At 42.6% G+C, this 28,000-nt stretch overlaps 1 protein-coding gene across 5 annotated transcripts; it reads right to left on the bottom strand.

The window, feature by feature from the left end:
* Window positions 1–28,000, bottom strand: Grasp65 (Golgi reassembly-stacking protein 2). 5 transcript variants are annotated; one of them, XM_068377154.1, is made up of 8 exons: window positions 27,812–28,000; window positions 24,490–24,570; window positions 15,246–15,449; window positions 13,207–13,424; window positions 11,224–11,350; window positions 9,863–10,601; window positions 8,699–8,779; window positions 1–447 (listed from the first exon to the last, which is right to left on the bottom strand). In XM_068377154.1, the coding sequence occupies exons 1-8, from the start codon at window positions 27,872–27,874 to the stop codon at window positions 440–442; spliced, it is 1,521 nt and encodes a 506-aa protein (XP_068233255.1). In that variant the 5' UTR covers window positions 27,875–28,000; the 3' UTR covers window positions 1–439. The 5 variants fall into 5 exon arrangements, with proteins under 5 accessions (XP_068233255.1, XP_068233257.1, XP_068233252.1 ...); XM_068377156.1 differs by having other exon boundaries at window positions 1–419; window positions 9,863–10,193; XM_068377151.1 differs by having other exon boundaries at window positions 1–419; window positions 27,812–27,999.

Genomic DNA, 28,000 nt, shown 5'->3' with positions numbered 1-28,000 from the left:
TTTATTTTCAAATTGTTTAATGGTTAAAGAGAGAATAACAGTACATAAAGACATAGAATATGCAACCAAACTTATAACCAAACAAAGCTATAGCAACTAAGTGTAATACAAAATTTTCAAACTATAAACAATAGTTATGTCAGTCATTATTAGACTACTAGCTGCTATGTTAAATCCTAAAATTTCATGAATGATATATTCAAATGACATTATTCTATAATACAATACACTTTAAAGCCATTTGCTCATAAATATTCGGCCACCTTAAACTGTTGTAATTTTTATATAACTTAAATACATATGATCCAACAAATATACCCAGTGAACTCGTGACGGCTACTGAACTGGCTGGGGTTGCGATGTTGGTTGGGCGTTGGTGGCTATTCCTTGGAAAGATTCAGGGGGTAGAGTGGCACTTACTGGAAAGAGAAGAGGCTGTTCAGACCCCTGTAATTTTCAACATAAAATTTCTCAAAAAATAATTTGAAAATGATTGTACATCTACCATACGAAAACTGACATTCCTCGGTTTCAACTTCAAAGTTACAAACTTTCAGTCATTTTGAAATTGGAAAATTAGTGAAAAATAGAAATATAAAATTTTTGGCACATCTTGATCAATGGATTTTGATTTTTTGTAACCTCAGCAGTCTAATAATAAATTAATACTTCGCAAAGGCAAATTCTATGAGCCATGCTTAAAATTGATGTTAGTAACAATAACTTTGATACATCAGATTTGTTATTGCCAGTGTAATGATCAAATTTATTTCAATTGAATTGTGTACATAGTTGCATATAAAAAAGAAAGGAAAACTAGAATTTTATACGATGAGAATCCAATCAAAATGCTTAGAAATAACACTGAAAAAAACACTTTATTCCAGTAATTTTAAGCTAAAAATGAATGGTTCACCACTAATAGAGGTTAAGGAGTGCAACTCATCCACTTTTTTGTTTCTCGACTGATTTCTTTCATTTAAAAAGCATTTGAAAGAAGAGAGTGATTGAATAGACTTTTCTCTGTATTAATTGAATAGACTCTCTGTGGAAATACAGGCTTTTAGCATTAATTTTCCTCACCACTGGGAATCACACGGACATAATCCTTATATTTCACGGTTATTTACTAGCCAGTAGTAAGGCCTTCCATCAAATCCAAAAATATTGCTCCTATTGTGTTTTGGGAGCAACAGGGAACATTGTGCACTTTATTCATCCTACGTGGTTAGAGTTCTCTTCCTTGAGGGTACACTCTAGCACAATATTCTATCTTATTTATCTTCTTGTTATTTTTAAGTTTTTACAGTTTATAAAGGAAAATTTTATTTTAATGTTATTATTATTTTTAAACTTTTCTTGTAGTTTATTTCCTGATATCCTTTCCTCACTGGGCTATTTTCCCTATTGGAGCCCTTGGGCTTATAGCATCGTGCTTTTCTAACTTAGGTTGTAGCTTAGCAAGATATAATAATAATAATAATAATAATAATAATAATAATAATAATAATAATGTGGGTGTTTCTATCTTGCATTAAACAAAAAATACTCTGGGACATACTCCATCCTTCGCAGAGAGCACAGTTCACACTTGGATGTACTGTATCACTACCACACAACAGAAAGGTTAAGATGACTTTATAAGGGTCATGATAATGGGAGTTTCAAGTTTCTGATTATTCATCTAGTCTCAGAGCAACCTCAATAATACCATTATCATTATTTTCTAAGCTACACCCCTAGTTGGAAAAGCAGGATGCTATTAGCCCAGGAGCTTCAAAAGGGAAAATAGCCCTATAAGGAAAGGAAATAAGGAAAAATGATATTTTAACTATAAAATAAATTTTTGAATATACTTACCCGGTGAATATATAATAGCTGAGCCTCCGGCGGCTCGACAGAAAAACACAAAAACTTGCGAGCGATCGCTATGAAGGTTGCGGGTGTGCCCACTAGCGCCAACTATCGGCCAGATACCGCATATACATGTAAACAGACCCAATTCTTCTCATCCCGCTGGGTCTCTATCGGGGAGGAAGGGGGGGCCTTTAATTTATATATTCACCGGGTAAGTATATTCAAAAATTTATTTTATAATTAAAATATCATTTTTAAATATTTAACTTAGCCGGTGAATATATAATAGCTGATTCACACCCATGGTGGTGGGTAGAGACCAGAGTTAATTAAGTTTACAGCGTATATGCTTAAGAGTTTTTGACAGTTATATCATAACAAAACCCAAATATATATAGGTACCTGGTAAGGAAGTTGACTTAGACGATTACTCTGCCTTGTTAGTCTGTCTTCCTCACGAAGCCCAGCGATCCTCTTAGGATGCTGAAAGACTCCCAGGAGCTGAAGTATCAAGGGCTGCAACCCATACAACAGAACCTCATCAAAGCCCTAATCTGGGCGCTCTCAAGAAATGACATTTGACCACCCGCCAAATCAAAAAAGGATGCAAAAGGCTTCTTAGCCTTCCGTACAACCCAATTAAAAAACATTTCAAGAGCAGATTAAAAGGATATTGGAATTAACAGAATGTAGTGGTAGAACCCTTACCCACTACTGCACTCGCTGTAACGAATGGACCCAGTGTGTAGCAGTCCTCGTAAAGAGTCTGGACATCTTTTAAGTAAAATGACGCGAATACCGACTTGCTTCTCCAAACGGTCGCGTCCATAATACTTTGCAGAGATCTATTTTGCTTAAAGGCCACGGAAGTTGCTATAGCTCTTACTTCGTGCGTCTTAACCTTAAGCAAGCATCGGTCTTTTTCATTCAAGTGAGAATGAGCCTCTCGTATTAAAAATCTGATAAAATATGACAAAGCATTCTTTGACATAGGCAATGATGGTTTCTTAACTGAGCACCATAATGCCTCAGATCCACCTCGTAAGGACTTAGTACGAGCTAAGTAGAACTTAAGAGCTCTAACTGGACACAGCACTCTTTCAAGTTCGTTGCCTACGATCTCTGACAGGCAAGGTATATCAAAAGACTTAGGCCAAGGACGAGAAGGCAGTTCATTTTTGGCCAGGAAACCAAGTTGAAGTGAACATGTGGCTTTTTCTGTAGAAAAGCCGATGTTCTTTCTGAAGGCATGAATTTCACTGACCCTTTTAGCCGAAGCCAAGCACACTAGGAAAAGCGTCTTGAGGGTGAGATCCTTCAGGGAGGCTGAATGTAATGGCTCAAACCTGTCTGACATGAGGAACCTTAGGACCACGTCTAAGTTCCATCCAGGAGTTGCCAAACGACGTTCCTTAGAGGTCTCGAAAGACTTAAGGAGATCTTGGAGATCTTTATTGTTGGAAAGATCTAAGCCTCTATGACGAAAGACCGAAGCCAACATGCTCCTGTAGCCCTTAATCGTGGGAGCTGAGAGGGAGCGAACATTTCTCAGATGTAAAAGAAAATCTCCGATTTGGGCTACAGAGGTACTGGAAGAGGACACAGATGCTGACTTGCACCAGTCTCGAAAGACTTCCCACTTCGACTGGTATACTCTGATGGTAGAAGCTCTCCTAGCTCTCGCAATCGCACTGGCTGCCTCCTTCGAAAAGCCTCGAGCTCTTGAGAGTCTCTCGATAGTCTGAAGGCAGTCAGACGAAGCGCGGGGAGGCTTTGAAGAACATTCTTTACGTGGGGCTGACGTAAGAGATCTACCCTTAGAGGAAGACTTCTTGGAATGTCTACCAGCCATTGAAGTACCTCGGTGAACCACTCTCTCGCGGGCCAGAGGGGAGCAACCAACGTCAACCTTGTCCCTTCGTGAGAGGCGAACTTCTGCAGTACCTTGTTGACTATCTTGAATGGTGGGAATGCATATAAGTCCAGATGAGACCAATCCAGTAGAAACGCGTCTATGTGGATTGCTTCTGGATCTGGGACTGGTGAGCAATAGATTGGTAACCTTTTGGTCAACGAGGTGGCAAAGAGGTCTATGGTGGGTTGACCCCAAGTAGCCCAAAGACTCTTGCACACGTCCTTGTGGAGGGTCCATTCCGTGGGTATCGCCTGACCCCTCCGACTGAGACAGTCTGCCAAGACGTTCAAGTCCCCCTGGATGAATCTCGTCAACAGGGAGATGCCTCGATTTCTTGACCATATGAGAAGGTCCCTTGCGATCTCGTACAGCGTGAGGGAGTGTGTGCCTCCTTGCTTGGAGATGTACGCCAAAGCTGTGGTGTTGTCTGAGTTGACCTCTACCACTTTGTTTCGAAGAAAGCTTTCGAATTTCATCAAGGCCAAGTGGACTGCTAATAGCTCCTTGCCGTTGATGTGCATGCTCTTCTGACTTGAGGTCCACAGACTCCCGAGCATTCCCGACCGTCCAGGGTCGCACCCCAACCCAAATCCGACGCGTCTGAGAACAACACGTGGTTTGGGTTCTTGACTGCTAGGGATAGTCCCTCTCTCAGACTGATATTGCTGTCCCACCATTTCAGGCATGCCTTTACTGGTTCGGAGACTGGGATTGATACCATCTCTAACGTCTTGTCCTTGTTCCAGTGAGAGGCTAGATGGAACTGGAGAGGCCGAAGGTGTAGTCTCCCTAGCGAGACAAACTGCTCCAGGGATGAGAGAGTCCCTACGAGACTCTTCCAACTCCTGACTGAACAAACGTTCTCTTTTCAGCATTAGTTGGACTTTGAGCAGGGCTTGTTCTATTCGGGTGGCAGACGGAAAAGCCCGAAAAACTGGACTGCGAATCTCCATCCCCAAATATAGAATAATCTGGGATGGGATCAGTTTGACCAAAAGTCCCAACTCCCTGGCCAGACTCAACGTCCAATGTAGATCCTGCAGACAGCGATGACTGGACGATGCTCTGAGAAGCCAGTCGTCCAAGTACAGGGAGGCTCGGATTCCCGATAGATGGAGGAATTTTGCCACATTCCTCATGAGCCTCGTAAACACGAGAGGAGCAGGACTGAGGCCAAAGCACAGGGCTCGAAACTGGTACCCCACATTCCTGTAAACAAACCTCAGAAACGGTTGGGAATCCGGGTGTATAGGAATGTGGAAGTATGCATCCTGAAGGTCGAGAGAGACCATCCAGTCGCCTTCCATTAATGCTGTCAAGACAGCATGGTAGACTTCATCGTGAAGTTTGTCTTGACAATGAACACATTGAGCGCACTTGCCTCTTACGTACTCCTGCAGTGAACGTGGCTGCCAGATCATAGGAGCCATCCCTGATAGACTTGTTCCTGCAGAGAACGTGGCTGTCAGATTATTGGAGCCATCCCTGAAAGCCTTGTTTATGCATGACATAATTGTACAGCAAAACTTCAAACGCTCGAAAAAACTCCTAACAGGAGATGGTCTAGCTCTGAAGCCGACCATAAAATCTTGGAGCGTCTCATGGCCAGGCGCCAGGGAGAGTCTATGAGGTTTGAGAAGTCTATCTGGGCAGAGGCAGGAACTCCCAAGCCGAGAACTTCTCCCGTGTCATACCAGACTCTCGCTCTATAAGCCAGCTTAAAAGGAGGGAAAGCAAAGGCTGTCTCCCCCAAACTCCTCCTGGTGATCAACCAGTCGCCTAGCAAACGTAAAGCTCTCTTAGAAGAGCGAGAGAGCACTAGCTTAGAAAACAACGGCTTCGAAGTAGCTAGGCCTAGTGTAAACTCTGACGTTTAGGCGAACGAGGAGCAGCAGTTATAAAAAGATCCGGACAAAGATCCTTAAAAATCAGCATGATTTATTTAAAGTCCATAGAGGGCTGAGCAGCTTTAGGCTCCTCTCCGTCTGACAGAGTCCTCAAGGGAATATCAGTAGGAGGGGGATCAGCAACTTCCTCATCTGAAGGAACCTTGTCCGACAATTGCCGAGTCTCAAGCAAGGGAGAGACCTGCCGTGGTGGCAATGCTTGACAAGCAGAGTCCACACGCAAAGGAGCAACAGTAGCAGTCAAGGACGCTATGTCATGTAACTGCTTAAAGGACTGACCAGCAACAACAACAGGTGCGGGAGGACGCTCGACGTCAACTCGAGACTGCCTTGACTGCCTAGACTGAGCAGTCAAAACAACTCTTGACTGCGGTGCTTGACGCTCAACGTCAAAACAAGTCAACTACGCTGGTTGGCGAACATCCTGAACGTCAACAAGAGCAAGCGGCAGCGGCTGAACGTCCACAAGCGGTTGAGAGTCAACACGGGACTGCATCGAGTGAGGCTCTACAAAACGTGATTGACGTGACTTTGTAACGTCAATGTCAACAGGACGAGCAAAGGCTCGTTTGGGCGGCTGACGGCCAGGATCTCGATCAGCTAAGCGGCGAGGATCATCGTGAACCTGCTCAGCAGAATAGTCCTCCATAAGAGAGGCAAGCTTATTCTGCATGTCTTGCAGTACAACCCATTTAGGATCAACGGGAATGGGTGCGGTAAGAGACGAGGGTAACGTCTGTGACTGCAAAACCTTGCCTACAATAAGACTCTCGGAGCCTGTGTTACGCTTCTGTTTAGGCGTCAAGCAGTCTTCCGATGACTGCACAGGGTCAGAGCTGTCCCAATGGCTACAACCAGGACGCTGGACCTGTCCTGAAGGGACTGACTTTCGCTTTAAGGGTCTCGAAACCTTGCTCCACGGTTTCTTACGCGATAAGCCTTCGGATGAAGAGGAGAAAACCGTCTCGCTCGTCTTATGGTAGGGGCGGTCTTGACGAGACACGCCTGAAACCATAGAGGGAACGTCTGTTCGTTGGTTAAAGCCTCTCGAACCCATAAGTCCTACGACATTACTTCTCCCTGGGGCATGGGAGCTTGCAAGAGGTCTCGGACTAGGCGAACGACAGGCACGAACAGACGAACCCTCTGTCGCAACACTGATAACACTTTGCGCAATTATCACTTTATCACTACGATTTTCTGTTTTGCACTTACTTCACTGAAATCGAATTTTTCAATAATTCACATTAGGCATGAATAAAACTGATTTCTACCTGAAGCACGCAATTCTACCTTACATCAAAAGGTTATAATTGCGAAATAAGTCGTATAATGTAAGCACATTAATACAAGCAAAAAACAGTAAACATATATATCGAATAAAACGGAAATATATAAAGATAAAAGGATCAGTGACTGGGGAGGAGACTAAACACTAGTTCATTCAAAACTACGTTCACAATCTCTCACCGTACAGTGCCTTGGGACGAGAATAAAAACTAAAAACGTTTTATCCTTTCTCCCCGTACAGAGACTTGGGACGAGAGTAAAAAACTGACTCGAGAACAACGTTACTCGCTTGGGACGAGAATAAAGATCGGAACGTTCTCTCTTCCTCTCACTCTCTCTCCGTCTCTCTCTCTTGATTTCACACCGAAGAGAAAAGCCCACTCACCTTTCGTCAATAAACAGGTTATTTGACCAAAGGAAAAAACTGAAAGGACTAAGAAATTGAAAATTAACAAGTTCCTTTAAATTAGTATTTAAAACATTTCAGTTTGAAAGAAGAATGAACAAAACGTCAGAATCGATTTACTCTTTCTGCAAAGTGAAACCGTGATTCTCTCTCTCTCTATCGTAACGATAGAGCGCAAACTGCGTAGCATAAATAAACCAAACGTTAGTTCATCTTTGAAACAGTACGAAGACTATTCAAAGAAAATCTTTCATAAAATATCTACTAAAAAATATTCATTTAATGTTTTAAATCATTTGCTCTGTAAAAGTTATTTACGATTGAAAGGGCTCAACGTTGTTTAACTTCGGTTTCCAAGTTAGGACCGACTACTCTCGGATTAGGGGAGGAATAGGTAAGGCCGCATATAAACAAATCATTAAAATTTATCTTGATGTTTATTATAAATGGAAAGCTAATCGAAGAGGCCTAATAAAGGCGGTTGAGATATAAAATATATAGAGGAAAATCTATAATTAACAACAACAATTTATAACGTGATAAGATAATTGCTAAAAGCCTAAAACACACTTCCGTACTAAGGGAAGGGTCGGCCATTTTTAAAAGTCAAAGAAAGTCCAAAAACAATCCAAAGTCATCAACAATTAAATCTATCCAAAAAAAGAGTTCAAGATTTAAGTTAAAGATAAAACACCTGCACTGCGAAAGCTCAAACCAAAAGGAAGTACTTCACCAAGACTGTTGAAAAACTCCAGGTTAACAGCGAGTAATGGTACGTCTTGTCGATCAGACCGACAGAGAAGAATTGGGTCTGTTTACATGTATATGCGGTATCTGGCCGATAGTTGGCGCTAGTGGGCACACCCGCAACCTTCATAGCGATCGCTCGCGAGTTTTTGTGTTTTTCTGTCGAGCCGCCGGAGGCTCAGCTATTATATATTCACCGGCTAAGTTAAATATTTAAAAATAAAATATTTTAAGAAGAGTAACATTTAAATAAATATTTCCTATATAAACTATAAAAACTGTAACAAACCAAAGGAAGAGAAATAGTGTGCCAAAGTGTACCCTAAAGCAAGAGAACTCTTATCCAAGGCAGTGGAAGACCATGGTACAGAGGCTATGGCACTACCCAAGACTCAGAAAACAATGATTTCATTTTGGAGTGTCCTTCTAGAAGAGCTGCTTACCATAGCTAAAGAGTCTCTTCTACCCTTACCAAGAGGAAAGTGGCCACTGAACAAATACAGTGCAGTAGTTAACCCCTTGTATGAAGAAGAATTGTTTATAGCTATATCAAATGAAGTCAGTACTTTAGCTTACCTGTGATAGGAGGCATTCCAGGTAGATTAATTGGAGTTGTTACAGGCATGCCAGGAATTGAGGGCACTGTTGGAGGAGCTGCTGAAAAGAATTAAAAGCATAAATGAAAATAAATTGAATAGGATTGAGGTGTAATACTCCAACTTCCTATCATACCAAATCCAAAACCAACATTAATGTTGTCAGTATCAAATTTTGATACTACCATTACTACCGTTGCTAACTCATCACCTAGTGCCCCATTCATACACCGTAGTTGGTACTGTACTACAGGATCTTTGTAGGACACTTTTTGCACTTGGCATTAATGCCTTTTGTCTGTTCCTACTCTCAACTAACTAACTTATTTTGCACCAAATTTCCATTTTTATCTAAAAAATAAAATCTTTTAGGGAAAGCACTGCAAGTGTGAGATTCATAATACAAAATTAATAAAATTTAACAATCATTTCATATAATAAAAGATATGCAGCATTTTTACAATATGCAGTAAAACCACTAAAAAATACTTTGAAAGTTCATATTCTATATATTCTCAAGAACTTAAATCATAGCAATAATGAGGAAAATTATTTATTTCCGTATTCATGTATCATGAGAAAAAACTCAGGAGAATAGAAAGATCTTATTTCACATCTAACTCAATAAAAGGAAAATCTGACATGAAAATGTCGTTGATGATGATTTCATATAAAGTACTTGAAAATTTTCCAAATATATCATTCCTTTATTATTACTAAATATCAGCATTAATGTTAAGTCAGATTTTCTATTTTATGAGGTCAGATGTGAAACTCACTCTCTCTTCTCATGTACCGTGCATACTCTCTGTTTGAATTTACATCTGGTCTTTATTTTCTTCACAATTTTCCAGCCCTACTCTATGTTCTTCCAATCGTTGCTTATATGTTTACAACTTTAGAACCTAACAGTTTCTCATTCTCGAAAATGTTATCCACAAGAATTGTTGATGGCAAAATTTCAATTACCCACCAATCTGATACTTAACCTGGTAGGTTCACTAATACACCCGGAAATTTTTTTACATAAATTTACTTTAAAAGCTAAGCATTGATAATATAAATTGAAGTGAAATTAATTTATCAAAAGTATTTAGTAATAAAACTCGAGTATAACCAAAAGATAAAAAAAACATGAACTCACTTGAGAAAGTTGGTGGAGGTACAGGTGGCGCTGAAAGATATGGTATACTTGGAGGAGGTGCGGCTACTGGAGACGTAATGGGAGCCATGTATGACTGTCCCTCCATACCTGGCACTCCTTGTGGTACAGCGTTCATAACTGGAACAGTTGGAACTGCACCCATACTAAGGGGACTAGGGTCAATGACTTGGGGATTTTGGAATTGCATTGGACTTGGAGTAAACGATTGCATAGGTATCTGAGTAGAAGGACCAGCTGGGATGTATTGAGCATGAACTTGCATAGGTGATGGGACCGATGACTGAACTTGTACTGAAGGCTGTGGTGGTACCTGTGGAGGTGCAATGGTTGAAGATGGAGCAGAAACTGGATATGATGGACTAGGATCAGGAATGGATGGTGGCTGGATGGGAATAGATGTAGCTTCTGATGGAAAAGAAGGTGGAGGAACAGTTGCAGAGGGTGTAGTAAAACTAGAAGGCAATTCTACAGGAGGTGGAATAGACACTGGCGTGAAAGACGCTGGAGGTGGGATTCCTGGAACTGCGGATGCTGCCGCTGGCATTGCGGCCGTAGTGGCTGCAACTGCAGTCTGATTAGTTAAAGAATCAGCTGCAACAGTATATGCAGAAGGAGGAGGAATGGTCATAGTAACTGACGTAGTACTTGATGATGGGTCTCCAATACTTACTCCAGCAATGCCAGAGGTTACTTCATCGACACCACTACCCGTAGCCACCTGGAAATGAACACTTCTCAAATATTCTATATAAATAAAATCTTAAGTTTTATTTCTCTTCATTTCAGAGGATGAGGCATGGAATCAAAACTGTAATAAAATTTGCCTTTTCTTTAGAATATTATATAGATGCATATATTCTTTAGTTTGATTGTATTGTACTTAAAAAAGTAGATCATATAAGAATAACTACTGTACAGTATAATGAAATTCCAATAAAACCAAAATATTTCAGAAAATTACAACTAATTGACTGCAAATTTCTTAGAAAAGATAGTACTATTTCATTCCTCAATCAAAATAATCAACGCCACTTTACACACAATGAATATAATAGAATAAATGTTGTAAAATGGAATTAAAAAGAAGAAGAAAGCAGCAATAAAGATTTTAAAGGTACTCTACATCAATTGAGTAATTACAAGTTACCCAAATCAAATCAGTCAATGAAATCATGAACGCATGGAATTACACTAAGAACTATTTAATAGGCCAAGATACTTTTATTAACTCTTAACATTCCCACCACACTCAATGAATCTAACCTCTCAGCTTTTAAAACAAAGATACTATAGCGAAGAATACAGTAAAAATAGACAAAACAATGTACAACAATCTCTACCTGTAACAATGGTTCTGAAGATGATGGAGTCTCTTCCTTTGGACTTGTCTTCGGGGTATCTACGCCAGGACCAGGTCTCTGGGTAGGAATGCGATGTAGATACCCATACCCAATGCCACAACCCAAGCTGAGGAAATAAAAACATGACTCAATGCTCCTCATTAAAATTCAACACACTTCCACAGTAGCAACTAGACTTGAAACTCTCAACCAAATATTACATACTGTAAACTCGACTATCAGACATTGTTAAATATCTAATTCATTTGTATAACAATACGTAAAATATCATTTATGACCATTTGAATAGCTTCATTATTACAAACTTTTTCAACAACCATGGACATTTATAAGTAAGAAAAATTAGGACAAAACTACTATGTACCTTGTAATTTATTTGGTTTAATAACTTTGTAGTTCATGTAAAAGACCAATTTAAAATTCTAAATACATATCTTAAAATCTTTACTACATCGTATTCTAAACGACTACCTACCACGTACGGAAACTGACATTGGAAATAGAGAGGTTTTGTTAACGCAAGTGAGGTACTAAACCCTACATTTACCTTATTGGAGAAATGGGTTAATGGTCGTAATTCCAACAAAATACAATAATTTTGATTTAGTACATCATTATTCAAAGAAGGAGCCACTATTCCATGGGAATCATAATAGTCACGCTAACCACAAAATAATAATAGATCTACGGAATGCTTATTCTATTAGGAATAAAATCTCCAGATTGACATTTCATAAATAAAGAAGAAGTATGAAAAATGAGGCTTAGGACATTAGACTTTGCTCATATCCTACGTAAAATTTCATTAATAGCATGGTATCTGGTATCTAAGGCTTACAAGTACAAACCTAGCATACACTAAAAACATATCTATACTCTCATATTCCTTTACCTTGATAGCAAAAAAATAGGAAAAGGCATATCTTATTTTCCTCTCATTGTACAGGTATAGTATATATAATATTAAGCTTCCATACATCCTCCCCTGATCTCGTTAGGTAATAGTTTCTATAGAAATGCATCTTTAAATCTTATTAATTTTAAAAGGATGATACCAACTATCATTATATAAAAATCAAATACTGTACTATACAGTAATCATACATATACCAAGGCACTTGCCCCAATTTTGGGGGTTAGCCAACATCAAACAAATGAAACAAAAAAGGGGACCTCTCCTCTCTACGTTCGTCCCAGTCTGACAAGTCTCTCAATCGAGTTCGGGTGGTACTGCTAGGGTGCCACAGCCCACCCTTCCCTGTTATCTACTACAGATGAAGCTTCATAACGCTGAATCCCCTACTGCTGCTACCTCCGCGGTCATTTAAGGCACCAGAGGAAGCAGCAGCATTAATACTTTTTCATATTCAATTTGAAGCAAGAATCTGACCTGGGTCAAAAATTACCTTATAAAGGGTCTTTTGGAACTAAACTATGTGAAGTATGGTATTACTATAATTACATAATTTATGGTATAAAAATTGATAATCAAGATTTAATTGGCTTTAAGCCCATTGAAAAGTTGACAGACTGTAAACAGAACCAACGTAAAACCTTGGATAAAAAATTTGAAAATTAATTTCCTTTTCTCTAGGCACCCTAGCATCCTAACTAACACTAACTAACGTGGTTCTATGTTTTCCTTTAACTTGAAAATAACCTCATTATTTATGATGAAGAAATTGCCTCACAAAACTATGAGCAATTTTCTAACCTTTTCCATGCCGCATCTTAAAATTTAAGTACACTTAGTTATTGTGTTACTTCTTTCATCACCTGCAATATGTGATTGTATTACCTTGTACAGTGCTGTACTTTATTATGGGAACTGAAATGTGGCCAATTAATGGTGAAATTAAAACAAATTTATCATGTACTGTACAAGCATAAGGTATTACAAGAAAAAGTAGTAGTAGTAGTAGTAGTAGTAGTAGAAAAAAAAGGAGGAAGACTATTACTCACCTTCCAGAACCACCCCACTGAGAATCTGGAGTAACGGTAACTTCACGGCAGGAATCAGTCTTCGTATTGTAGACGTAGAGTTTCAAAGGTCTGCCCTCATGAGCCTCTATTAAGGAGAAGAGATCTTCACTTTCATGAAGCACAGAATCAGCACCAATGATATAGTCAGTGTGTGACTGCAACCCAGCTATATCTGTTGGAGAATTGGGCTCCACTTCCTGAAATAGAATGTAGTCGAGAATGACAATCTTACGTGAAGGCAATTGTTGTCAAATGATCATTATATCAAAATTTTACACAGGAGAGAATTAAGATGAAGGATTTAGCTATATAGAGAAGTAATTTACAGTTTTATTATGCCAAGCACCTCACCATAAATATCAACTTGAAATTGTGCATGAAAATACTTATGTTCATAAGAAGCCAACTCAACAGGAACATTACCCCCAAAACACTATACAGTAGTTTTCGTTGTTCCCTTCAAGAGGTCACGGATCCTGCTCACCAAGGTGATATCTACTGACTAATGGCAACTTTAGGTAATGCCTGACCTTACCTAACTTCTCAGTATCGAAGTCACAACTTGTATCCTACCTTCTTGAACTCTCTTTTCAGTGGCAGTACATTCTGATAGAGGTAGCTCAAGAAGAAAGGAGATAGGAAATTGAATGTCCTAAAATATACAGTACCTGTTTATACATCACAGACACCTCTTGGTCTAGTGTCTTGGTACCAAACCATTACAACTTAGGATATAACTTTACGCTCCACATTATGTTCCAGTTCCTAAATACCTCTCATTATTAAACTTCATTCTTTAATAAAAACAATGGAACCCCACTTTTAATAAACCACATCGCCAGCCGCTACTATGGCACTTAAAAGTAATTTTGATACAAGAACCAGGAATTTTAGGTTAATGTTAGAGAATATTGATTGGTACAACCTGAGCTGCTAATAAAACTATTCGCAAGGAAAGATTCTTACAAAATTTCAGTAACACGGCTTTACTATTCATATCAAGCACTCTTAACCTCCAAGTCTCTTAACTTGGATGCAACTCATTGTGAGCCTTTATGACCAGTCATTTAACCAGAAAGATACTACAAATTTTACAAATAATTTATATTTTTTCAATCTATAAAAGCCCTCATCATTTTCAGTGGGTAAACCTTTAGATCAAAGGTTTAAAGGCCGCTCATGAATGGCAGGGGCAAGGGACATTGCCCTAGAGACTGACAATTTATACATATGATCAGCATCTAAGCCCCCTCTCCACCCAAGCTACGACCAAGGAGGACCAGGCAATGGCTGCTGATGACTCAGCAGGTAGAACTATAGGCTCCCCCAAACACCCCAACCTTAGCTCACAAGGATGGTGAGATTGCAGCGACCAAAGACACTAACAAGTTTGAGTGGGACTCGAACCCCAGTCTGACATTCACCAGTCATGGACATTACCACATCGGCCACCACAACCCATGTTTTGGGTTGAAACAAAAGTGACCAGGAGCTTACCCATTAAAAATAACAAAGGTTTGTATACGCATACGAACAAACTTTATACTCTACTTCAGGTTTTGGTTACTTTAACTCAAAATTTGGCATTCTACAAAGGATAAGTTACCTTATATTTTAACACAAAGAAAATCTATGGCTTCCAAAATTTTTGAAAATGCAAATACCTACATGAAGCATTTAAAAGGGGAGTAAACATCCCCAATTTAAGTAACGTCAGATACTGGCCAGTTAGGTAAGGCCAGGCCATACCTCAAGTTGTCGTTAGTCCTTAGATATCACCTTGGTGGGTGGGAAGGGAAGAACAGGAAATCTTTTGTTTTTTGGGGGTAATGTTCATGTTGAGTTGGTTTTGGGGACATCGCAATATGAACGTATGAGGAGATTTATAAAATTTATACAGTACTGTATAAGGGGAGATTTATAAAATTTATACAGTACTGTATAAGGGGAGATTTATAAAATTTATACAGTACTGTATGTGTTTTAAAGACAATATTTCTAAAGAACTCAATACTCACCAATATATGCCAAACATTTTCATTTGCTCCTTCGAAGGAGCAAAATCGAATGGAAACTCCCAGCAGCCCTTGGCCGCCCCAGAGGTTGGATGGGGTGATGTTCACAGTTCGAATTGTTTGAGTCTTGCTGCTGTACACAGTCATTTTGAGTTCTTTCTCAATATTACTCTTCAACAGCTCCTTCAAAGTGTCATTGTCCTGATCCTGTAAATGAAAACTCATTTCATAAATCACTATCCACATAAGAGAGAAATATCAGTTCAGATGCAAATCAAATCTGAACAAATTCAACTGAAAGAAAATTCAAATAAAATTAATCATTTCAATATTCATCAAGGTTTTCTTGCTATTTCCTCTCCAAAAGAAGAGATTTGACCACCTATTCTTTAAGGGAAAAAATTTCCCATCTCATAGTATGGTAAAATACTAACACTCCCCCTTACCTATATGGATAGCCATTGTGGCTCTGTGTAGCGGAGTCCTGGCTTTGTTATTGCCCCTCATTTTTTTGGTAATTCTATACAATCAATAGCTCCGCAATTAATAATTTTGATATCTTTTTTTCTGATGAATTACTTAAGTGCTTTATCTAAAGCCGACTTTTTTTTTGAGGAAGAACAGTATTTTTACCCTATTTGTTAACCTTTCCAATCTTGGGGGAGCCCACTGGGAAACCAGTGTTTTTGGGAGGGGAATGAATCAAAAAATCCGTATTAACATACGAATGATGGCACATGTAGAATTAGCAATAAACAAGGCCACCAGCTAACCTAAACAAACTACCTAACCTAGTAGCCGTATCCCAGCAGAAAGAGGGCTTCGCCTCCCCCATGACCCCCTTACACTGCCATATTAAATACCGTATTAAATACCGTATAAGACAGTCTAAACCCTTTGTGTAGTTACTTAGATGGAGGGTAAAGATGAGCTACACCTTTCTGACTCAGTACCCAATGTACAATAACCTCACAAATGAATGAGCACTAATCATTTATATTTTTGTCAGAAATTCTTGATTCATTTTCAACAAATTTATAAATAATTTAACACCAATATAATTATATACAGTACAAGTAAAAAATTAGATTCTATATTTAAATGAGACTTTTCAAACCAAATTCCCTTAAAAATGGATACGTAAAAACTACAACTTTTTTTCACTTCTTGTTTTCAATACATGCATTCTGTCACATCGAAATGCTTTTTTGTTAATATCAAGTTGGCACTTACAACCACAGGTGGGGCAAATAATGTCACTTTCACTTTTAATAACACCGTACTCTTGGTAGTACAGTACTTTATTCTTTCGATGTTACCACAATAATGCAAAACAAAATCTTTGTAATCTAAACAACAATTGAAACATGAACTTAGGAGAGAATCAACAGAAATTGATGTCAAAGTAGATGGTAAATGAGAAACCGCACCGGAAGTTGAAGGTTCACACGCCTCTATGGCCCTCAAAAGACTGAAAAATTAGCAGTGGAAATTGTGTGAAAAGTGTCAAAAAGTGTTCAGTTTCATAGTAAAAGTGTCACCTGATTGGGTATTCAAGTCATGTGACTCTAGTTTTGTTAAAATGCTAGTCCCAAGTAAAATGTGTATAATCATCATTGGTTAAAAACTATGACATTTGGGTGATGTCTTGCTACGTAGAATACAGTCGATAATGTAAAAATGACAATCTATGTTTTTAACGTACAAAAGAATAAATGAGAGCTCAGTCTGAAGAGGAATTTGAGTTGCGAAGTCGAGGGAATTAGTTTTTCAGGTGGGTCAAATTTAATTTTGATTTTCAAACCACTTCTAGTAGACCTAGCACTGCTTAGATTTACATATCAAATAAAACCTTTGACTTCCCTCTTTTTAGTGAAAGTACTTGAATATGATAACTTCCTGGCGAAGCTATTGTATGGAAATCACAAATTTTAAGTCATTTTTATTTTTCCTAACAGTACTTACCTCGAACTACTTTCTTAGGAGTATCTGGGATCTCCTCCCAACCAACCAGAATTTTGAGTAGTTTCCCCTATCTCAGTTTTCTATAGTGGGTACCTCAGGAGGAGGAATATGCGCCATGAGGCGACCCGGGGTCAGAGAGCGTGCTCGGCCAGGTCTCGACCTCCAGTAAGTTTATGATAGATAAGGTTCCAAAAGTCCTGTAGGCACTCTGGGCAGGATGGGTGGGCCATAATCCGAAAGTAGTTCGAGCTAAGTACTGTTAGGAAAAATACAAATTACTTAAAATTTGTGTTTTCTTCCAACACAGAGTACTTACCCCAAACTATTTTCTTAGGAGACTTATACTTTAGGAGGTGGGAGTGGCCTTTCGGACCGAGAGACTGTCTGGAGAAGGGAAAAACGAACCTAGATAGGAGACTAGGTTCTACTGACCCAAAAAGAGAAACGAGAAACTAGGGAAAACTACGCAAAAAACTAACTTGGTGTCTACGTAACTCACCTCTGTAAGAGTCTTCGGAGACGTATGCATCCACTGAACGTGTTCCCCATGGTAAGTGAAGGGATCAAGGGTAATGGAGGGGAAGGTTGATACGGAGGGGAAAGGTAAGGAAGGAACCTGTGTCTCTTGGACTTACCGCCCACGGCTTCCCCGGGGCTACGCCTTTAAATCTTCTGGAGCGCAGAAATGACGGGACCAAGAGAGAAGCCGTCCAAAGATTTTCTAGAAGAGTCCTTTAGGTAGTGAGCCGTAAAGGTGGACTGTCTTGACCAAGTGCCTGCCCTCAGGATCTGGCCCACTGCCATGTTCCTCTCGCAGGCCAGAGAGGTACTCAGGCCCCTAATATCACGGGGTCTAGGCTTTCCCGGAAGGGAGACTCCAGAGCTGTCGTAGGCTCTCATAATTACCTGCCGTAACCAGAAAGAGACCGTATTCTTGGAGACTGGCTTCTTCACTAGCCCTGAGGAGACGAACAGACTCTTGATCCCAGGCCGAAGCCTGGAAGTTTTCTCTAGGTACTTACGCACCGCTCTGACTGGGCACAGTAACAAGTCCCTTGGGTTGTCCGAACGCGGAATCGCTGGCACTGAGAACCCCTCAAACCTAGTGTCCCACTAAGCTGGGTCCTGAGTCTTGGCTACAAAGTTAGCTAAGAATCTGAAAGTTGCTTCCCGCCAGTCCTTCGAGTGCGAGATCTCATATGACACCCATGGAGCTCACTTACTCTCTTAGCCGACGCAAGGGCTAACTGGAAGACCGTTTTGAGGGTGAGCTCTTTGTCCAGAATATCCTTGAGGGGTTCGAAGGGCACCTCTGACAGAACTTTCAGCACTCTAGCCACTTCCCACTGGAGCACCCTCAAGGCCTGGGGGGAACACGACTGTTCGAAACTCCTGATGAGCATCGAGATTTGTCTAGAGGCTCCTAGATCAATGCCTTTCAGGAGGAAGACTTGTCCCAGCGCAGCCCGGACTTCCTTGATGGCTGGGATGGACGTACCCACATCGTCTCTCAGATAGACCAGGAAGTCGGCTATCTCATGAAAGGAGGCCTCCAACGGCCTGATGTTCTGTGAGGCGCACCATTTAGTAAAGGTGGCCCACTTTGCTTGGTATACCACGACCGAGGACCGTCTTAGGTACCCCGACATCGTTGTTGTGGTCTTCGACGAGTATCCTTCCCTCTTCAGGAGACGCTCGATAACCTCCACGCGTGTAGGCGGAGGGACCGAGGGTTTTCGTGAAACCTTTGGAAGTGTGGTTGCCGGAGGAGGTCTGGCCTGTCTGGAAGGGGCCAAGGAGGAAGGCGCGCCAGTTCTTTTAGGTCCGCGAACCATTCTCTCTCCGGCCACCAGGGCGCTACCAAAGTCATCCATAGGTTGTTCGCCCTCCTCACTCTGTTGAGAACTTGGTTGAGCATCCCGAAGGGCGGGAAGGATTACACGTCGAGATTGTCCCAAGGATGTTGAAAAGCGTCCTCGAATGCTGCTGCTGGGTCTGGCACAGGAGAACAAAACTAGGGGAGCTGAGCATTTAGCCTTGTGGCGAAGAGATCTATCACCGGCGAACCCCACTTCAGGATGACCGTCCGGGCCACTATCGGGTGCAAGGACCACTCCGACCCTACTACTTGGCCCATCTTGCTGAGGCCATCAGCTAGAACGTTCTTCTTTCCCGGAATGAACCTGGCTGTGACTTCTATCTGTTCCTCCACTGCCCATTCCAGGAATTGAGTAGTGAGACTGCATAGCTCCTTCAACTTCAGTCCTCCTTGTTTCTTCACGTAGGCCACCACCGTGGCATTATCGCACATCAGAGCTACGGTGTTTCCCCGGAGTAAATGGACGAATTCTCGGCATACCCTTTGCACGGCCATCAGCTCTAGCACGTTTATGTGATGGCTCTTCTCCGTGAGGGACCATTTCCCTTTTGCTGACTCGTCGAGAACGTGGGCTCCCCAACCCTCCTTTGATGCGTCCGTGAACAACAGCCTCTCCGGAGGATCGATTGCGACGGGCATTCCTCTGAGGGTGTTTGTCCTGTCATGCCACCACTTCAGGACTTCCTTTGTCTCCGGGAATACCAGGACTATTCTGTGAGGGGAGTCCCCCTGGGTCCAGAGCTCCTTCAGGTTCCACTGAACTCCCCTGAGTTTGAGCCTCCCCAGGGGGACCAACTTCTCCAATAACACGAGGTGGCCTATCAATCTCTGCCAGTCCTTGGCTCTCCTGGGCTGGTCCGTTAGGAAGGGACGAAGTATCTGATCCAGATTGTCTAGTCTCTCTGAGGAGGGGAAGGCCCTCACCAACTGGGAGTCTAGAACCCTTCCCAGGTAGGTCCTCCTGGTGGAGGGTGTCAGCTGTGACTTTTCCAGGTTGATGATGGTACCCAAGACACTGCAGAACCGAAGAAGCTTCGCGCCTTGCTCCCTCAGTGCTCCCTCTGAGGCTGAAAGCAACAACCAGTCGTCTAGGTACCAAATCAGGCGGATGCCCTACTCGTGTGCCCAGGCTGAGACTTGCGAAGACCCGTGAAGACGTGAAGAGCTGTCGACAGTCCGAAGCAGAGGGTTCTGAATTGTAACGCCTGGGTGCCCCATTTTACCCTTAGGAACTTCCTGCTGGAGGGGTGGACAAGGATCTGGAAGTAGGCGTCCTTGAGATCTATGGACATCATGAAGTCCTCTTCTCTCAAGGCCGCCAACACCGACTTCGGGGTGTCCATCTTGAAGTCGGTCTTGCACACAAACTTGAGGGCCGACAGATCTATGACCGGCCTCCATCCCCCTGTCGCTTTCTCCACCAGGAAGAGTCTGCTGTAGAACCCAGGCCCGGGATTCCTGACTGGTTCTACCGCCCCTTTGGCGAGCATGGCCAACACTTCCTCCTGCAATGCTGTTCTTCTCAAGGGGTCCTTGGGTGCCAACCACTCCGCCTGTTGGTCCGGGATCAGAGGGGGCAGTTCCGCTAGGAAAGGCAACCTGTACCCTTCCTTCAATACTGCTACTGTCCACGGATCCGCTCCGTGGTCCCGCCAAGCTTGCCAAGAGTGTCTGAGGCATCCCCCTACCTGAGGCTTCGGCAGGAGTAGGGGCCTCCCTTCCTATCTCCTTCTAGAGGCGCGGCTGGATCGCCCTCTCCTGGAGTTGGAATAGGCGGGCCTAAAGTTAGACTGTGGGGCTGAACTACCGCTACGGGAGGGCTGCGGGGCTTGGTGCCAAGACACCGACGGGGAGTCCCTCCTTGGTTGGACTGGCGAAACATGGGACGGGTGAGGGACGTCTGAAGAGGGTCTCCTGTGGGCTGGCCGTCTTGCCGGCGGGGGGCTGGGCTCTCCCGCTTCTTACAGCTTCCTGACCCTCTCCATGGTCTCCTCGACTGCCTTCAGGGGGAACACAGACTCTCCCCACACTGGTGAGTTCCTAAATGCTCTCGCCTCCCGCTCGGGCAACCTCCGCGCCAGCTTGCTCAGCACTGTGTCCCTCTTCCGCAGGATCCAGTTGGCTGCTTGAGAGAGCGACTGGTAGGATAAAAACTTAAGAGCTTTTCCTCCCGAACTGATCAGTTCCCTTAGTAGGGACTGATTCTCGGGAACAGAGAGGTCACGAGATGACTGGAATCCCACCAACGTGCAGGCCCACCAGTCCAACCACAAAGACACGTAAACCAGGTCTAGGGCCATATCCTCCATTATGGCGGTTTCCCCTGGTGAGAAGCACACCAGAACAGAGGATGCCCTATCTTCAGCCGCTCCTTGGTTCAGAATGGCGATCGCTGGCTCGACCAAGCGGGGACCTCCGGGACGCCCCTCTGGGATATAAAAGCGTTTTTGCGTTTTAAGACCCGGGAGAAGTTTGGAGGCACCCTGGCTCCTGGGGGCGTCCGCTTGGCTGGCTATGAACCTATCTATGTGGTCCATACCCAGCTTCACATCCCTTGCCAGGGGAAGGCTTCTGTTGTACTGGGTTGTCTACCAGTCTGCTAAGCCCGGAGAGCCGGGCTTGTTCTGCCGAGGGCTTAGGCTCATCAAGCCTATGGTGGCGCCTGATGAGGGCCAAGACTTTCCTGTAGGTGGAGACTTCGTCCGTAGAGCATTCTCCCCCTTCTACGAGACCTTCCGTTATCTGATCCTCCGCATGGGGAGCCTCGTCGATGACGGAGGGATCCGTGTGGGGAGGAGGCATCTTCTTCTCCTGCCGAGCCATTGGCGGGGCGACCCGCCCGCTGGGACGGGAGTAGCCGTCATGGGTCTACTCCCTCCCGCGGAGCTTCGCGGAACTGTGGGCTTCTCCGTACCAGCTGGCTGGCTTTGATGTTCTGAGAAAGCCGTCGAAGAACCGGAGGCCGGGACAAACCTGCCAGGCCGAAGGGGCGACTCTTTCCGCTGGGTGGATGGAGCCGGAGCCTCCGCAGACTTATGCTCGTCTACCGAGACCTGGTGCGACGACCTCCGACGATGATCGGGTCTGCTGGAGGAGCCGTGCCGCGAGGGTGGTGAAGGGGCTCTAGGGAGCCAGCCAGAGGTGCTCGGGGCGGCGGCAGCTTTGAGTAGATGACTCCGGGGGATCGTGACCCGCACCCATTCACCTTTCGACGAACGGCTCCTCTTGTGCTTTTTCCTGGAGGTCCTGGACCGTCTTCTGGCGTGGCGTGATCGTGAGCGGGACCTCTCCCGTCTCCTCCTCGAGTCCCTCGGGCCTTCATGCTCCGAGGAGAACGAGTCTGACGAGAAGGAGGAGAACGACGACGGGGAGGAAAGAGAACCCGCTGAGTCGTCTGATGCGTCTCGAGTTGCTGGGGGATCTTCGTGCCGGTCCGTTGACAAAGAGGGCTGTAGAAAGACAGGCGGGAGCGTTGACGACGGCGCCGGGGGGGAGACCGAGGAACTTTCTTGTGGGCGAACCAGGCGTCGAACTCCTCCTCCTGTCTCATGGGCGAGCTGAAGGGCATCCTCGGAGGCGCCCAAGCGACGGGATCCGAACTCGGTGATTCTCCTTCCTTCTCGCCATCTGCCCCGGTCGCTGAAGTACCTGAAATGCACACCCAAGATGCGGGACAAGAGGCTGTAGCAGGCTTCCCCCACATCGGATCGTCGAAAGAGACGGGCCCTGCGGGCACCAGGACCTCGTCTCCCGAACACACTCCCGCCCCTCCCTCAGGCCCCCCACTTGCCTGAACCGTCACAACATCCCCACCAACAGACATCTCAGACTCGTGGGGAAAGGCAATAGGCCTCTTCCCCGCAACGGACTTACCTCGTCCCCTACTCTGGGTAGGGGAAGGTGGTAGGGAACCCCTCTCCGACGAGGCATCGGGCGACGCTAGGCCATAGGCCTGGGGCAACGACGGGGATGCTCCATAACGAAACACTAAAGCACCAATCGACACAGGGACACAGAGGAAAGAGGTGGATAAGGTTAAGGATTGAACACATGGGGACCGCGGAGACACAAAGGGTCGGGGGACACAAAGGGTCGCACTGGGTGAAGAGAGCGCGCGGCAAGATGTTAATCACGTCGCGACCAGAAACTTACTGGAAGTCGAGACCTGGCCGAGCACGCTCTCTGACCCCGGGTCGCCTCATGGCGCGTATTCCTCCGCCTGAGGTACCCACTATAGAAAACGGAGATAGGGGAAACTACACAAAATTCTGGTCGGGTGGGAGGAGATCCCAGATAGTCCTAAGAAAGTAGTTCGAGGTAAGTACTCCGTGTTGGAACAATTACCTTTTTTCTGTCTTGGAAGTTTAGATAATGATTAAACTATCCAAAACAAAACAAGTGAAGAGAGGGGAATTTTAATGAACTTTGTAAGTACTGAAATAAATATACTTTATAACAAGGTGCCAGTAGTTACTATCGAGTATCGAATAAAACCCCGCCCCCATGCCACATCACCGAGTAGCAACTTCCCATTTGGAGCACCGAGTGTACTTCAATAACACTTCCCATCTGACGTTAAAATACCTGCTCGGTGAGCACAGCTTCCCTCTCTACCCACCAGTAACTACCGACACTTCGTTACAAATTTTAAAAGCCGAGCTTCCAGCTTAGCTGAAATCATATTCCTATTAAAGGACAATGGTTTGTATCAGTGTATGAATACATTATCATTCCTTCCTGAAATGTTATGGCACTAAGTTTCATGACATTTCCCCTTAACTACCATCCGTCCTGAAGTGCAGTTCATAGCCATTAGGCAAACAAAGGTGATTACTGATAGAATGTCAAGATCTTAACCTAACACTGCTGGAACATCACCAAACATATAATGCAAAATATCTTACACAAGACTAAAAATACTAATGCTAGCTAGGATAGAAAATCATGATCTTCATCATCTCCTCCTATGCCTATTGATGCATAAGCATTCAGTTAAAAAGCTCAAGATAGAGACGACTGGCGAAATATAACCGAGGATAAATAGTGTATCATTAAAATAATAAACTAGAAAAAACAAGTAGCAAATATCAGGAACTTCAGAGACAAACAATAACAAAAGCCATTTTGGCAATATCTCTACCAGAATAAGGACCATCAATAATAAAATGACACCTTTATGATGCAAAACATGAAAAAATTGTAAAAAAAAAAAAAAAAAAAAAAAAAAAAAAAAAAAAAAAAAAAAAAAAAATGCAAATGACAAACCTTTTCTTCAGAAACTTCATAAATAAACTATAAAATTTTCTATCTAGGCCACAAAACAAAATGAAATACAGTATTAGCATACACATTCTTATAAATTTATTGCTATAGGCCTACTATAAAAATTCTTAAAGTACTTACTAGTCTTGTATTTCCAATGGATACCACAAAGTCAAAAAAGGCCTCCAAACCAGCAAATTGGCCTGGGGAATTTTCTTGAACCTGCAAGATAAAAGAAACACGTAAAAATAACAAGTATAGATTAAATTCAACAAATGATTTTCTCTCAAAATAAATATAAAAATTTACTTAAACATGCGAATCCCTAATTTACCAAAAGCAGCAGACTTCAAATTGAAAAGATCTATAAATTTGGTAATGGTAGAATAATTTATCTTCTCGCAAACCTGGAATTTGCTACTGTACATATATGAAAAGGTTGAGTGTTGGCCATTTATGGAATGCTTCGTTTGGAATTAAAAAGGGATGGACAAATAATAAACTAGGCATAAAGTGGCAACTGTGTAAATTGTATGCGAGTGTTTAAAAAGCTATTTTTCGAAATCTGGGAATGCTATTCCCAAAGCCTCTTCTCTAGACAGAACCATTACTTTATGTTTTTGACCATTTCAGCTGAAGTTCCTAGATGTTTTCATAGTTCGGCAATTTTGCTAAGACATGTTCTTCGGATAGTGGCTGGCTGGCTGCTGCGTTTAGCGGAAATGGAAGACGGGAGTTCAATCTATGTAGGTCATTAATATATTCATCAAAACACTTCTAACAATACTATAGCCAAGAGTGGTTTTCAAAACAATCTATTTCAAAAGTTATTCAAGGTAAGGGGGATTATATGTCTTATTTATGATAAGCGATATGACACATAGATCCTTCAAAAGAAAGAGGTATGGCAGTTGCTAAAGTAAGGATGCAAACCCATACACCTAGGTTAGGTTAGGCAAGCAGGGCTGCATTACCTATAAGGCTGACTAGGCTGAAGCCTAGAGGTCCAGCGAGAGCAGGGGCCCACTAAGAGTAGGGGACTATGCAACCATTTTTTTTTGTGTTAAATGTGAACACTATGGATTATTTACTTCAGTTGTGATATCATTGAAATAAATCATATGAAAAAAGAGAGTGAAATGTGCCAGAGGGGGCTGTTGGGGGATGTCAAAGAGCCCAAAGAAGCTTGAAGCCTCGGGGTACTATCATGGGTTAATACAGCACTGTAAGCAATTGGTTAGGTTACAACATTTTCCTATTTTTTCTTCCCTGTTTGCCCTCATCTAATAACTAGTTTCATTGACACAACTGAGCTATGTATTTTTTTAATTGGTTTTGGTGTGATGTAGGCATATCTGCCATTAGGGGGAGGCCCTTATAATTATTTTAACCAGGGGGTGTGGGGAAATACAAAAGCGAATAATGGCCACAGATGCATAAAACATGCCAAAGCCAATTGGAAAGATACATAGTTCTCGTATTTGGCAAGAAACTAAAGTTACACATATCTCATTATTCAATCAAACTACATGCCACGCCAGTCGATTTTAAAAGGCATTAGCCAAATAACCCCCATAAAAGCCTCTTTCCCTCGAAGGTTTCTACTCAATAGGTACATTTAAATGTACAGATTGGGAACATTATCAAATGCGATACAGCTGAAGTAAATGGAGAAATTATGTATATGTTGAATATCCAATAGTGTATATTATGATGACAGGACAAAGTCAACATGAATTGGCATCAACACCAATGGTCTATGCATTAGATATACATAGAGCTTTTACTTACACAAGCCTAGTGTGCACCATGCACATTTTTCACAAATAATATCAATTATCTAGGGTAGACTAACCTAACGGAGGAAAATTTACATTGATAACCAACACAACCAATAAAAAAGGGGTGTATGTATGATAGCGGCCACCTGTATGTATGATAACGGCTGACTTAGAATACGACAGTGTAAGGGGAGTCGCAGAAGGGAGTTAGCCCCCATTAGGTAACTAGGTAAGAACATGGCTTAAAGTTAGGTTAGAGGGGATAGACCAAGTTAGTTGATGTCCATTTATTATGCACACGGGAGGAACTGTCCGATTATATACAAAGGCTACCAAACAATATTCATCTAGGGTACCCTAACCTAAGCGAGGAAAATTTACATTGATTACCACTGCAACCAATTAAAAATATTAAATTTCAGATACGATCAGAAAAGATGAAGGGCTATTTCATTTGTATCTCACAACCCCGATCAACACCTGCCGGCTATAATTTCGCCATTTCAAGTATCTAGCCACACAACCTACCGTACACACTACACAGTTTGCCGTATACAATACACAATCTACCGTATACACTACACAGTCTACTGTTAACCCTAAGCAACCAATCCTTTACACTGAACAGCCGTCTGTATTTCCTAAACAGCCTATTGTATACCCTAAACACTATCACCTACAATTACCAACCTACTTTATGGCATAAACAGCCTACCGTATATCCTACAGCCTTCCGTATACCCTAACCAGCCTACCATATACACTACGAACTCCACGTATATCTTAAACAGCCTACCATTTACCATAGACAGCCTACCACATATCATAGACAGCCTACCATATACCCTATAAACCCTACTGTATATCCTAAAGTCTCCCGTATACGCTAAAAAACCTACCAAATACGCTATAAACCCTATCGTATATCCTAAACAGCCTTCGGTATGCGTATTTCCTAAACAACCTAGCGTATAACCTAAACAGCCTACACTATACCCTAAAAAGTCTACCGAAAACCATACACAGCCTACTATACACCCTAAACAGCCTTCCGTATTTCCTAAACAACCTACCATACACCCTAAACATCCTACCGTAAACCCTAAACATCCTACCGTAAACCATAAACAGCCTACACTATACCCTAAAACAGCCTACACTATACCCTAGTCTGCCGTATCCCTACAAAAGCTTATCACACACCCTAAACAGCCTACGCTTACCATAAACAACTTACCATACACCCTTAACAACCTACACTATACCCTAAACAGCCTACACTATACCCTAAAACAGCCTACACTATACCCTAAAACAGCCTACACTATATCCTAGTCTGCCGTAACCCTTCAAAAGCTTACCATACACCCTAAACAGCCTACGCTAACCATAAACAACATACCATACACCCTTAACAACCTACACTATACCCTAAACAGCCTACACTATACCCTAAAACAGCCTACACTATATCCTAGTCTGCCGTAACCCTTCAAAAGCTTACCACACACCATAAACAGCCTACGCTTACCATAAACAACTTATCATACACCCTTAACAACCTACACTATACCCTAAACAGCCTACACTATACCCTAAAACAGCCTACACTATACCCTAGGGTACTCGGCAAGTCTGAGCCAAAGTGGGCTAAAGGTATAATCGGTAGTTTCGCTCCTTACCCTCAATACATGGTATCCCTCGGTACCGCCTCCAGGTATTTCGACACTTTGTGACCCTCCCATACTTGTCGACTCGGTGAACGATCTAATTTATATATAAAAGTCGATATGGAAAGCACCAGAAGAGTATATTGACAAGTCTTGTTGACCCGTCAAGCCAAAACAGACGTGGCAGCAGGGTTGCCAGAT

The sequence above is a fragment of the Palaemon carinicauda genome, chromosome 7, assembly GCF_036898095.1.
Source record: "Palaemon carinicauda isolate YSFRI2023 chromosome 7, ASM3689809v2, whole genome shotgun sequence".
NCBI lineage: Eukaryota > Metazoa > Arthropoda > Malacostraca > Decapoda > Palaemonidae > Palaemon > Palaemon carinicauda.
The sequence above is the reverse complement of the archived record's forward strand: the minus strand, read 5'-3'. Positions and strand labels throughout refer to the sequence as shown.

Excerpts from the sequence above, each read along its gene's own strand:
- Grasp65 (XM_068377151.1), bottom strand. The coding sequence starts at position 27,874 with ATGGGAGGGTCACAAAGTGTCGAAATACCTGGAGGCGGTACCGAGGGA. Across the intron at positions 24,571-27,811 it reads AGGGATACCATGTATTGAGG|GTTCAAGAAAATTCCCCAGG; the intron begins GTAAGGAGCGAA and ends TTTATCTTGCAG. Across the intron at positions 13,425-15,245 it reads AAAATGTTTGGCATATATTG|GAAGTGGAGCCCAATTCTCC; the intron begins GTGAGTATTGAG and ends ATTCTATTTCAG.